At 41.1% G+C, this 14,792-nt stretch overlaps 1 protein-coding gene across 1 annotated transcript; it reads right to left on the minus strand.

The window, feature by feature from the left end:
• Positions 1-709: 709 nt before the first annotated feature.
• On the minus strand, positions 710-12,495 carry CHGA (chromogranin A). The gene is made up of 9 exons (XM_072116528.1): positions 12,398-12,495; positions 12,162-12,281; positions 10,803-10,849; positions 7,336-7,429; positions 7,001-7,069; positions 4,336-4,434; positions 2,734-3,099; positions 1,927-2,327; positions 710-1,278 (listed from the first exon to the last, which is right to left on the minus strand). The coding sequence occupies exons 2-9, from the start codon at positions 12,214-12,216 to the stop codon at positions 1,195-1,197; spliced, it is 1,215 nt and encodes a 404-aa protein (XP_071972629.1). The 5' UTR covers positions 12,217-12,281; positions 12,398-12,495; the 3' UTR covers positions 710-1,194.
• Between the last annotated feature and the right edge of the window lie 2,297 nt (positions 12,496-14,792).

Below are 14,792 nucleotides of genomic sequence, written 5' to 3' on the forward strand. Positions count from 1 at the left end.
CGCTGTGTATCTGGAGGCAGCCGGGCCATGAATTATTACTAATCAGGACAGGGAGGGGAGTATAAGCATCTACCACCTGGTATTATGATGGTAGATGTCCTTTAATGCTAAAAATATACCACAATCTACAGTTGTGCTTCATTTCTCTCTAAGGTCAAAATCGATTCTCAACATGGTGGGGAATATACTATAATGTGACTTTTTTCTAGTTTGTTTTTCTTTAGACTAGATTTAGAGGTGTACAGCATGAAACCATGGGTATGAGGATGGGTAAGTATAGGTTTATTGTACTTGATTAATTCCTGTATCTGCCATATTCCACTTTATTCTCATTCAATGTGAAGGAGGATCGAACAATAACAACAGAAGCCAGTTATTGGCTGTTACTGATGTTTTGCCAACGGAGGCAAGGGATAGATGCCATACAGTCACATCCATCCCCCATCTTAATGGTGTCCTCTGAGCATATATTGTGCTCTCTAGCATGAAGCAGTATGGCGTATTGCAGGCTGTTTTTCATCCAGTGTTTCCGGCTGAACACAATGGGGCTTATTTACTAAGGGTCCCGCGGCCGCATTTTCGTCACCATGCAATTAGTTAACAAAGTACATACAATTTCTTTTAATTTGTGTCCATGGATTATAGTGTATATCTGTAAATACATCATTTTCATAATAAGATAATAGAGATTAATAATGAGATTAAAACATAAAGGAAAAATCCAACATTTTATTTCCCTGTAAGTCATTTTTTTCATATTTTTTGTAAAGAATAAACCTCCATTCCCAGATTGTAATCAAAAAGTAACAAGTTATTGCAATATGTTCAACTAACAAAAAGAGTGAAAAGTGACACTAAAGAGCTTAGAACATCCGAAATAACACAGAACGAGACAGACGCCCGCAGTCTCACACACGTCTTGCTGCCTTACACCCCCACGAAAATGGGGTGATGAGCTCTACAGAGCAAACAGAGTGCGTCACTTCCCCATCTCAGGAAACAAATCTTGTGGCAGCTGTATCGGCTTTACTACGGGATAGTTGTGATAGAACTACAGAATGATTAACCCCACATCTGCCGCAAGAGATTGCCATAAATTGTTTCCAGAAGTCATGGGGTTAAGCCAGAAAACAAATATAGAAGGTGCGATGGCAAATTATTATTTTTTGCAACTTTTTGTTTTCTTATTGGTTTTCATCCCCGCCTCAGATCATGCAGCTTGTGGGCAACATTTTCCAGTTCTGCCTCAATGGCGGCCAAACTCTCCAGTTCTTGGTCCTGCAAGTAAAATGTTAGAATTTTTTTTTGTCCTTTGCACCAGGACGTTATGAAAAAAGCATGGTACCAACATACCCACAAGTCTAGATGTAAATGCTGAGTTTCATTTACATGAATATACTTTATTTCATATCCTATACTCCATAACATGTCTGCAGGCTGTTGGAATCTATGAATCTATGTTTAGAGATTCAGCCTTAGCCGCTTAGCTGAACTACCATAATGCACTGCTCTCATGCTTTGTACAGTCACCGTTCACATGGTTTGTTAAATTTTCCCCCTATGGATGCTGAGTGGAAATAATGTATGAAAACCAAGAATATAGAACATACAGAGAACCCTAGGACTATAGAAGGACAAACTAAAATTATGGAGGGGGTTCTGCAAACCAAATTCTCTAACCTGTGTTGTTAATCTGTGAGGTGCATATTCTTTTTCCTAAAAACCAAGAGAATATCCTCCCCTTTCCCCAGATGTAAGCAGATGAGATTTCCTGCAATATAAACCCACTGTCTAGTTAACATCTAGCAAAGAATATGTAAATTCTGGCTTCCCTTTTTAAGGATGACATGGATTACATTTCCAGGTAAATAACTGGGCATAGATCTTATGGATAGGTTGATTAATGTGTGATGTAATGGCACCCACCTCATTCTTCCTGTTAGCACTGCCCTCTTCTTCCTTTCTCTCTTCTGTTCGCTTTAATATTGGAGCTTCGGTTTCACTACTGTCTTCCCTGGATCTCTGCCATTGTTGCCTGTCCTCAGCTTCCAGGCCTATTGGATCATATTTAGGGTCCTTGGGGGGAATCTTCATGGAGCGGTCAGGCTCATCCTCACTGCTTCTTCCGGCACACTTCTTGGCTCTGAGCTCCTTAGCCAGTTCATCCATCTTATTCCATCGCTTAGAATCTTCAAGATCTTTAGATGATAAGTCGTCACTCCTGGGGTTCTCTTCGGTGCAGTCAATCGAATCCATGTCCTGCTTGGGTTCCTTGCTGTTGTCAGACTCAGGTGTAGACTCTTTGAAATCTTCAGGCCTCATGGAGTCTTTAAAAAAGAAAATGTTGCCATCTTATCAACAAATCTGCACATAGTTCATAGGCCTCTACTGCTGTGATCAAAGCCACAATGGCCACACAAGTTTGCAGTTAAGATGTTTATATCTTTAACTTACCTGCTAATTTGCAGAGCTATTGGGTTATGTAGGTGGATGGTCCTACAGCACTTGTGACTGATCGGATGCAAATAGCTAAACCCTACATTTTCAAAGCCAATTTGCATGAAAAAATTGTCAAGGTTGGGTTAATATCTGTCTAATAAGCTTCCATTTTATTTAATATACCCAACGGTGCCTGCATTTTACAGGAGTGAATGTCGTCATTTTAGGCTAAATTTATTATCATTGTATACTATGGAAAACTCTCATCCTCTTCTACTATTAGTCTGTACTCACTGTCCTCCCGCTGGGTGTCATCCTCCTCGTCGTCTGTCTCATTTCTGTCTTGCTTGTTTTCCTTTTCAGGATCTTCTGTCTCATCGGCCTCTTGATCCTTCTTGGTCATTGGCTCCTTCTCTTCCAACACGCGACCATCACTGGCATCCTCCTGGTTGTCTTTGGGGTGCTCCATTTCATTGATCTCATCTGTGATGCGGTTGTCGATCTCTTCCTCCTCGGAGGTCTCTTCCCTCTTATTGATCTCATTGCTCTCCAATTCCTCAGTGCTGTCCTCCTCTTCTACGTGACCAGAGCTCCTCTTTCTCTCTTCTTCTTCAGACTGTGTCTTCACGTCATCTCTTTCTGTAGACACTTGGGGCTTTTCTGCATCATTAAACATAAGATCAGAAATAAAAGTAAAATGAGGTGGCCCAAAAATGTTTACATTTTTTTTTTCCACTGAAGTCACTGAGTTCCCACATTGCACTGATCTCCAATGTCAACCAACTTAAAGAACAACACAAATGAGCTTTGTATGTTAATAGAGGAGACAAATAATGTAAATCTGTAAGTACATGAGACCCCCTTGCACACAGCTGTGTGCTCACCCAGGACCATACCTGAGCATAGCATATGACCGGGTGCAGAAAGGAGGGGGGTTGGTGGTAAGTGCTCCATGGAAAGCCAGGCGGCTGCAACGTAAATCCGCACAGATTGGACATGTCAGCCCGGGTCTGACACGTGCAATGGGCAATAAGATTATTCAAACGGATGATTGAAGTAAATGTGGCCATGTGCTGCCTGTATCAATAAAGTCACGGTATGCTTAGCACATGGCTGGATGAAAAGGTCTGTGTGCAAGGGACCTTTTATGCAGATTGAAACTGTGCTATATATATTTCTACCATGAGTCCTTAAAGGGAATCCCTCAGGCACATCTAGCCCCCCAAATCGAAGGTCCTATATCATTTACTGTAGCCAGTTGCTCTGCATGATGATATTGAATGGAGTCAAGGGCTCCTGTTTATTACAAAATGAATCCCCACCCCAGTCTGTGTTGTAATCCTGTGAATGGAGTTCATTTTATAATTCACAGGCTGACTTTTTTTAATATCATTATGCAGAGCAACGCACTACAGTAAGTTAGGTAGGACCTTTGGTTTAGGGGGGCTAGATGTGCCTGACAGGTTCCCTTTAAAGTTCCACACAGCAGTGAGACCTGTCAATCAGGAACATGAAGCCAGGGCAGGAAAGATGCAGGGCCTCATTGGTCTCACATTAGATGATTTGCATATAAGTTTACAAACTGATTTTTTAACATAGCAGTCATGGAAAGGAACCATTTAGGAATAAGGGCAATGCTTTTTAATCATAGATTTTAATGAAGTAATTATTTTTGGTGGGTTAATTTGCATGGCAGGTTCTCTTTAATAGTGAAGTATACCCCCACATGGACCATTATAGAAGAGGATATAACAATGAGAGGATTATGTGTGATGAGCCTGGTATTAGCTGCACAACACTGAGCGGATCGTCTAAGTATCACATGTTCAGTGGATTCAGGACTTCGAGGAACCTCAAGGTTATCACATCAGAGACAGGATCTAAGTGACAACTCACCAGGGGGGTTGGGCTTATTGTTCTGCTTCTCTATGATGCCTGATAGCTCCTCCCCGAAACCGCCATTCTTTTTCTGCTTCTCTAGTCTGGCCATCGCTCCTGCAAAAGTAACATTTCAAAGAAATCGGCAAAAAAACAGAACTTTTCTCCTCCTTCATTTACACTCTTTGCTGGTTTGCTACCAATTAAAAAATCTATGGCTGATCGGGATCCTAGAATTTCCACTTTAATAATCCATTTAGTCCCAGAAGGAGGGAATTGGACATCCTCAACAACATGTAGAGGCTGGTTGTTGTCAGTAAAAGATGCATTAGCTGTTACACTGTGCCTATATCTCATATCTGATCACAATTTAATAAAATAGACGTGACTGTGACAATTTCTCAGACATGATATAGAGGCTAATTCAGGTTATTATATCCACGGTTGGGACAGGTTTTAACACAGTATTACACTCCGCATAATACAGCTGCATCATGGTCTTCCATAGTAGCCTTAAGGCTACCTGCATGTGTGTGCTGTTCTACGTCCGCAATCATAGCGGTAGTCCAATGGTGTGGTCAGTATGTTGTCAGTGTGTAATCTGTCTCTTAGCTGTATGTCTACAAATTCGCCTTTGTGGATCCACGAAGATCTCACAGATCAGTGAAAAACAGTCACGTTTATGGGACCATTGAGATTAATGTGACAGTGTAATGTCCACAAGAAAAAAAATTGTTTATTCGTAGTCCGGGTAGTGGGGAGTGCAGTTCTCATCGCTCCAGGACCAGGTGTCCTGATGCTGGTTCAATGAGGAACCAGGACAGTGAGGCATCTGGAACACAAGGGCACCAGAGATCAGCTGTTCTGTACTCACCGGTCTTCTCCAGCTGCCACTCTGCTCTTGGTCCTGATGCTGATTCATAGAACTAGCATCAGGACACGGAATAGTGCGGTGTACCAGCCAAAAGTATGATATGTATCGTGTATATTTATGAAAACTTGCATCTTTTCATATTTATTGTATCTTATATTCAGTATTACATCTATGCAGCCTAAATTAGTGCTGAGATACTTGTTTCCAATTTTTACCTATTTTGTCCAGTAATACTCAGTAGCATAATTTAGTGTTAGGCTTAGTTCACACTCTCATTCAGATTTTGCTTAAAAAAGTAAGTAACTGAAATTGAACATATTTGTTATAAATTCTATTGATTTCAATGCAATTTTTAATGTCATCAGTTTTTTTTCCTGTTTTTTGAGTTTGAAGTACTTTTTTTCTGTAAAAAACCCCAGACTGCTAACCGATGATGCCTAATTGATCTTAACGGATGACATGAAGTTATCTTTTAGATTGAAGTCAATGGGGATGGACAGGAAGTGTTGGTTTTTAGGTCCGTTCCACACTTGCGTGTGTTATGCGCTGAGTTCAGTTCCGGTTTCCAGCGTTCAGGCTGTGAGATGCAGGCACCACGTGATGCGAGTTCAGCTCGGAAGTGTGGAACGGGCCTTACAGGTACAGATATCGATAGACAGAAATAGTTAATATATAGACATATAAATAAAAAAATAGATGATGGATAGATAATAGATCATTTTAAAGTATAAAGAGAAAGATAAGTAGGCAGATAGAAATTGAAGACCAATAGGTACATTACATATTTATAGATGACAACTATGAGGGATAGACAGATATATAGATCTGAGGGATGGATAGATACAGAAGCTATAGATAAATGTCTTGAAAGTGAAAGTAAAGTGTTTGTACTAATAACAGACACTGTCATATGTTCAGTTCAGTTGTGTTACCTTTTATTAACCACCCGTTATCTTTAGTATTAGAGATAAACAAACAGAAATCCTGATGGCAGTGTGAACTTAGCCTTAGTCTGTGTTTTGTGAAGCCCCATGGTTTCTCAATAAATATTATGCTTCAGGGGATTTCCGTTATTACTCTTGTACTGTAGAAATGCTGTATTTGGCTTCTGTGTGGCATTTCTTCTTTACTCTGGTTGTTTGGGCCATCTAGTGTTCTGGTTGAGGAGCACAACAAAGTGCCTCCATATTGATAAAGGTTGTGCACCTCTACCTTAAAAGAACAGTCCAGACAAAACTTTTTTAAGCCTCATTGAGATCATGAGGGGATGGAGCATTACAAAGGGGCTTAGATATCATGACTTCTGCTAAGTACTGGAAATATAGGTAAAGATGAGAGCGGCAGCACTGTATTCCACAGAGAGCAGTTGTAGCTGAGGAGGAGACTTCTGCTTACACCAGATGATGCGCCTATTAATATCACCTTCATCTCTATGGCAATTGCCCTTGTGTCTGTCAGCCTCTGGGATTACACAAACGTCAGATGAGAAACCTGGAAGCGCCATTCCGCCCTTGACTAAATGGGATCTATTTCCAAAATCACATAATGCTGCAGCATTGTGTCCTGCCACATCTTGGTGTGATAGGCACTTATCATATCATCCATGTTGACGTCAACAAGAACATTTCTATCCTGATAGCATCCAGCTGAAACAAGGGCAGAGGTTGTCACATTTTTTAGTAGAGTATTATCAGAACTGGTGTTCAGGTTCTGGGTATCTAAAGGAGTGGTATACTGGCAGCAGCCAGAGAGCTTAGAAATGGTGATAGGTTGGAAGACAAAGCCTATAAGAAAGCTCGCTCTCCTTACCTTGAGCTGCAAGTTCCTGGAGCTCCTTGAGAAGGTTCTGGTGGCGCAGGATGGAAATAATCCTTTCATCTAGAACAAAATCATGAGAATCTCAAACTGTGAAGACATTTTATTTCTGGGAGAACTTTCTGTGAGTGGAATATTGTACAGACAAGCTTGTATTAGGCTGCATCACATAGTACTGTAACAAACTATATACATTGTAGCTAATTTATATGTGATCTATGGACTGGACCCATGAGTGTTTCTTTTCAGTACATTTTATCTACCCATGGCTGCAACCTTTCTATAGACCCATTAATAAGGCCTTTCATCTCTACCATTTCTGAGCTCACCTCCACGCAGGGTTTCCAGGCAATCTTGACTGGTGGGGACAGGGTTGGGTTTGGACAGTGTGTCAGAAATGACTTCCACAATGCATTTCATCACCTGGAAAGAGGCAAAGAAACAAAAATAAGCAGCTGCTGCAACAGTGACCAGACATGTAGTAGTCAGGGGTGCACCAGCCATGAGGCAAGATGAACCTCTTGCCTCACGTAGCACCACCTGCAGCATCTGCAGTCATCTGCAACAAAGCAAGACCTGACACTTAAAAACAGCGTCTGATGTCAGCATAAGTGCGAGACACTGCATGGAGAACCCACTTACTAAAAAATAACCTAATATATATCTCTTGACTGGGGTAAATGGGGGAGGGGGGGGGCAATATTCCATATCTTGCCTCAGCAGCAGAGAGTTTAGATTCACCCCTGGCGGTAACCTGCTAGGCTTCCGTTATTATTTTTTTGGAAAAAACTGAAAATTAAATTTTTTTTTTAAATTTCACACAACAAGATAGGACCTTTTTATTTAAAAAATGTTCAGTTTTAGAGGGATAGAGGGGGTTATATACCAATTTTCCAGACAATTAAAGCACATAGGTTGAGACTTCCTAAATTCAGGCTTATTTTGATTCTCATAAAAGTTTGGCAAAGTTTGGAAGGTTTGAAGAAATGAAGTTAAAATATACATATTGAAGCTCACACAGAGACGCTCACATGATCATTTACTGCCGGCAAGCAGCATCATGAGGATACTAAATCTATATAGCAGGGGAGGGATGCATAGCTTAATGTGTGTATTATCAGAGCGGAGAATGTCATTGTGTGTTGTATGCATCTCATGGATCTCATCATCTCTCATCTCTGATGTGTCTCATCTCTCTTTTTCTATGTGTCAAAAACTAGTGAATGTTCAGAAGATGAATAAAAGTATAGATAAACCTGGACCCTGATAATCTAACTTTGTCCGCACATAGCATCTCATAGCCCAGAGGTGTCTACTTAGAGTGTGAGTGATCAGCAATAAAACTGAGTAAAATTCTAAAGTAATGGGGTTAAATTTATCTTTATTGTGTAAACATCACTAGAGGATTCAAATTTGAGAACTTTCTTTCATGGAAAAACCCCTCTAAGGGTTTAAGGGGGGTTATGTGATTTCCAGCACAATTTGTCACAGCCAAGGTATTGTGACACTTGTAGTTCCACATCATTGACCTCTCCCATTACAGCCATTCTATGCCTCCCTGCTGTTGCTTAGTTAATCACTGCCTCGTGTTAAAGGTTCTCTAAGAATAGAATGTGTAAATAATTGAGCAGAGTCGTCAATGAATGATTTAGAGGAAACATTGGAAAAATCTCAAACTGTGAAAAGTCTCAAGTTCTGTGGCAATAAAAGTCAGTCAATGAACACAAACAGCTGACTCATAGCTGCAGACAATGTACAGAAGAAGGAGTCCCTGAACTGGCACATGAGATTTTGGAGGCTTGCAGGGTTGCCGAAGTGCTAAGTGTCAGGAGAGAAAAGTTTCAGTAGTTGGATTTCATTTTGTGCTGGTTGAAAATTGCAGCTGCTACCCGTGTGTGACTACCGTGCTATACGATCTCATTACCGCTCCATATTCTAATGTGGAGGCAACCTCCTTGCCTGATATATAAATGTGATGCGAGGACTCCCATCCAAGGGGCACTGTTGTGTCCCTTAAAAGAGACCACCACATGGTCCATGCTTCTTGGACTGATGAACTATGCTAGTTAGCCATTGCTGTTTTTTTTGGAAAACAAGGGATCCTTGCATCAGATGTACAGCGCTGTTTAATCTGTGTGCGCTATATAAATAAAAGAATAAAAAATATGCATAAAGTTACATCCTCTGCACTGTGCTTGGTCTCTGAAAACAGAACACATTCGCATGGAGCCAACTTTGGGCTACTTCCACACAGCAGTATTTTTTGATGCTCCGCCGTTTCCATGACAGAAAGTAGATCTCAGTTGCCTTCATGTTTAGCCATATAAGTTCTGATTTATGTCACAGATATGGTTAACTATGTCTGCCGACCTAGCCACCTGTTGTTCTGCTATGGGAAAGGTTGAACCTCAGTTCCCTCCAGGGTCATTTACCTCTCTCTATGTGACTCTCCTTATCTGACTATTTCATATCTAAGTCATGTGTATTATGGAGCATGTGAGCTGTGTACCAATCTGCTCAGCTCTAGATGGATGCACAGTGTGATGCCGCACAATGTGCCAGGAAGGATCGGCCCTCCACAGTCTAATGCTGCCAATTATATGATTAGGCAGGAGCTAAACCTGATGGAGAAGCAGAATAGATCAGAGCTTCAGCTTCTAAATAGAATCAGTGGTTAATCTCAGCCATTTATTAACAGACTGTTCTAGGGTCTGCCACCATCATCACATTCCAGGTAATCTGTTCCTGAGACAACATGAATATATCATTACATCACGCAGAACTCTAAACAGTGACATCACACTATGTATGATGACATCACTTGCTATACTGTAATATTAGATATAGATGCAGCTCTTTTCTTAGGATACAGAGGATATATAAGCTTCCGCTCCCTCATCTGAGACTTACTTGCCTCATACCCAGGCTTGTTTGCTTACAATAGTGCAGCCTGCAGATACTTGTTACCTATGCATATGTATACTGTATACCCAGTGGCCTCTAGCTAACCACTAAACCAATTTTTGCATATTAAAGTTCCCAGAGTGTTAAAGGCTGGGCACACTGGGGTTTGTGTTGTACAAGCATCTAGTGTGTTGTTAATTAGAGACCACTAAGAAATAGCTAATATTCAGATGCTATAGTAACATAGCTCCTCCTATAAAAAATCCCAATTTCCTTTCCCCCATGGAGTAAATGAGTCTTTCTGTTGTCAGATGCACATCAATGGTCAGAGGAGATTTTAAATCATTCTGCATCTTTTCTTTAAAAACTTTTTTTTATAATGTAATGTATAATACATGGGAGCATTTTGGAAATTTGTTCTGCTTTAAAGGGTTAAATTCACAAAGGATTGTTCATACCATATCCACCTCTAACAAAACTAGTATTAGGTTAGAATGGGTTTTCAGTCTCTGAAGATAGCCAACAGTTGGAAGATTTAAGATTTATTTAAATTGGGCTTATTTATAACTAATTTCCTTGGGCAAAAAAAAAAAATTCTAAAATTATCTGATTAGGTAGTGAATAGAATTGTAGGAAATGAGAATACAAAAAATCACATCCAAAAGTTCTTCATGTGGATATAACTAATAGACTGGGTAGTAAAAATATTACTAAGCTTTTCTCCTTGTAGTCTTATATCTTCCAATTCAAATCATGAGACAACATGAACCATTGTCAAGTACAGAATGTTAATATACTTGGCTTTTTATCTTATGTGACCTTCAGATACTATTGGGAAGTACATGCAGCCCACTTGTCCCATGATGATTCATGGCCAGAGGGATCCCTTTACCTTTGTGTCATCTTCTGTATCACGGCCTGATGCAGGGAAGGAGATTACTGCAAAAGTACAAATGAAAATAGATTGTAGCACTGCCATGTACTATAATAGTAAAGGCAATATACAAGGGAAAAGTGGTAACTCAATATGCCCCTCTGCTTACTTCATGTGTGGGCTAGGTCACTTGGCTTACTGATAAGCTATACAGCAAGGGTAAGATCAGCATGAGCCTTAATCTGCAGCTCACCACTGTGTATACTCTGGCAAAGATTCACTGTCCTTGCTTTATTGTATCTTAATACTCCATCTAGGAAGAATGAATTTAACCCAAGCCCCTAGTCTACCACACCAAAGAACCAACCTCGCTCATTCCTAACAACAATAGGTATGCAATTATTTAATGGGCTAAGATATAAGAATGAAGTACTGGATATCAACATATTGGAGCTCTATCACCAGACCACAAGCAATAAACAAAGAATTACATTACAGGAATAACATCATAGCTGGTATTATACTCTATTCAGAAATGGCACAGGTAATACACAGGGGATGGAATGATGAAGCTATCTTAAAAAATATAAGGGTATGAGGATAAAGCTAAAATAGAATTAGGGGGAGAAGCAGTAAAGGTCATGTTGTATGGCCAGTGTCATGACCTTGCTGCAAAGTTGAAATGGGATCTAAGACTTGGCTCCAGGCAAAGATTGTTTTGCAAACCCCAAACAGCCCCAGCATAATCCTTTTAATCAGCGTCTACACCGGGTCATCTCAAGGAGGTGCTGAAGCTTCAATTCAACCCTGTCCTCTGCTTACCTATATGTACCTGTCCTTGATGCTTCACTGTCTATTTCCTCATTCATCACTGTATTTGGTACTGAACCTCTCAACTATCACACCTGTCCTGTCTTCTAATTGTATCTTACCATTTAGCCCCCATCACAATTGCTAGATCGACCTCCACCCCTATAGGCCCCTGTCCTTGGTGCTGAGCCCACCTTAGTCCTATAGCCATCTGCTGAAACATTAACCCCTATCAATGACTGATTATGATGCTGATCCTTCCCTAACTGTACATAAACCCTGTCCTTGGTGCTAAATATTAACTTCATTAGGCTACTGTAATCTTATTTTTATATATATTTGATCCCCTATAGTCACCTGTCCTTGCCATTGATCCTACCATACCCCTATATGCACCCTGCTTGGTATCTCTGTGGACCCCATGCCCTTGATACTAAAATGCCATAAGACACTGCTATTCTTTGTGCTGAACCTGCATTGGTCATAGGGCTCTGCTGTCCTTGGTGCTGAAAGGACATCCACTGCGGACTGACCCAGCAGCATCAACTCCCCCATTACCCCTCTTACCTTGCACTGCACACAGGGCTACAGATAACACCCCAATGTAGAGCATTGTCGGCATTTGATGGCTGGATGCAGTCAGGGGAGATGATGGGTGTAATATCCTGTAATTTTACTGCCCTGGTCCTAAATGGAGAAATGAAAAAATGATAAATATAACATAGGAAGCATCTGCCACAATGAGAGCGAGGCTGCAGATTAGAGCCTGGAAGTAAGTATCATCTTAATAAGATTAGTGCTACCTGCCTGCCTTTCTCCAGATACTGAGCACTGCAGCAGAGTCTACTCTATATATGCCAGAGCCAGTGGAAGTGATGTCACAGCATCCTCCCCCACCCTCCCTGATGCTGAGGATGGTGGGGGTCAGCTGCATATTGGGGGAAGGGGGCAGTTATCACATCCTCATTCTGTATGGGTTGCATGGACCTGTCAACAGAGGTAGAATTAATCATAAGCAAAGCTCTAGTGAATACTAAACGTTTGTATCATGTAAGTGCTCAGCTCTTAAGATGATTAAAAAGTCTAAGGAACCTTTCTCAGTTGCTAAATCCAGGCTTTCATATGAAGCTTGAAAAGGAAAGACAGAAATTTAATGTACCTGAACATTAATGATATGTGATCCTCACCCCCTTCACCTACACGTGGATTTCCAAAGGATGCTGAGGATGAAGCACTCCAAAATCAGATGTCAGCCTGGGCAGCAGGTGGGGCAGGGCGCTGCCGGCATCGGCTGCTGATAATCAGCATCATTATCTTAATTAGAATGGAGTCTTGTTTAACATTGAGACAAGCATTTCCTTTCTGCTACAGTGGTCACATTGGGGTGTGCAAATGTAAAGCCACACAAGATGTTTGCTTCAACCCAATTGATATTTGACTGCCCAGGTGTAGGCTGTTCCACCAGGGGAGTTTTAGGGTGCAGTCACATGTGGCATCAATGTGACATTGACATTACATTAACGCATGCTTTTTGTAAATGCAATGTTAACAGCAATGTAATCAGGCAAATCTCCTCTTCTCAGCTGTTGTAATGTGTTTAAAAAGTTATGTGTTATCACCATATGTGAAAGCACCCTTAGTCTACTTACCCTTCTTCATCTGTAACATAATGAGCAGAGTCTAAGTCCAGTCATGGCCCCGAATTTGAAAGAGGCATCTCCTCCTAACTACCCTGTGTTGTATCAGCAATGTGTCATATGCTGTTGGTGACTTTTGGCTTGTTTTAAGGACTCTAGTTACTATAGGTACAAATATTGGGTGTGCCACCTTTGCCTTCTTTCTTTGAATTTATCCATGTTGTGGTGACATAATCTGACTATGACTACGATGCTGAAACCACCCGATAACTTAGAGTATTGTACATATAGGAATTGGGGTTTTATAAGAAACATAAAAATTAGAGCTCTTTTTGTGGTACTTGACATCATCTTACTCAGAACAAACTGAGTGTTTCTGTACTTTTCAGGGGTCATGATTCAAGTTGGGAACAGGATGAACCTAGAATGGCCCCCTTCAATAATAAAATGAGAATAAAAAAAGTAAAATATTACATGGTGCCAAATTGCCTTAATGGAGGCTGTGAAACCCTGATACTCTTAGCATTAGCCCTTGCTATTGGTTTATGAGGATAAGGGGAAGTAACCAAATAAATGGATATAAAGCAAGCTTTCCCCCTGGGGATATCTGTCTGAAGCTTTATTTACAGAGAACCGGAACTCCCACTTTAACATTAATTTCTGTATAGTGAAAGTTCTGCACCCATCCAAATTCATCACCATTTTAGGATCCCTAATTGTTATCAATAGGAGTCAGTGGAGTAGATGTATTTTACCTGTCTCAATGTTAGGTCTTCGGTTATTTGCATCAGTTATTGTTGAGTGGTTGAACACACAGAACAGATGCATATCTTTCCATTATATCTTGTCATTGTATAGTCCCTGTAAAGACCAGCTCCTGTTCTGTGTCAGTTTAGGTGGCTTTGGCAATAACTAAAGTATATATCTGAAGACCTAACAGGGATGTGCAACCTCCCCCACCTCCCCGCCTAGCCTTTTCTTGTTGGCCTGGAGGCAGCCGGGGCGCAGAATACTGGAGTGGCTGGAAAGTGCGGCCTTGGACATGCTGTGGTCACGTTGCTTGGTATGGGGACCAAGGGCCGACCTACAGCCTGGCAGATCTCCAGGAGTTGGTGTGTGCAAGAAATAATGAGGGAGAGGCTGATGCAGTGGTTTCTCCCTAGGGCAACCTCTGAGGTGTCCGTAGGATGAATCTCTGGGTGATGGATGGGAAAACCCAATATGGTAAGCAGCCGTATCCAGGGATCAGGCAACGTTGTGCAAATACAACTTACAGTTCTTTATTGAATGACAGGCAATGGCCAAATGGGTAACAGCAGAATCTTAAGCTGGAAGAGTCATGGAGAGACGATCTGCTGGAAAGGTGCACGTAGCCTCGAAGTTGCAGGTTGGGTTGGTTCAGATGGAACTGAGTCTGGGTGGTAAAGCTGCAGTACTAGGCTTAAGTTTCTGGACTTGCCCTGTGTGTTAGGCAGTAGGCCTGAGGCACTTGAAGTTCCTGGAATAGGATAGTGGCTGTAGCAGACAAACCTTGAGGTCTGGTGCTATCTGCAGACTCTTA

This window comes from Engystomops pustulosus, chromosome 7 (genome assembly GCF_040894005.1).
Source record: "Engystomops pustulosus chromosome 7, aEngPut4.maternal, whole genome shotgun sequence".
Classification (NCBI taxonomy): Eukaryota; Metazoa; Chordata; class Amphibia; order Anura; family Leptodactylidae; genus Engystomops; species Engystomops pustulosus.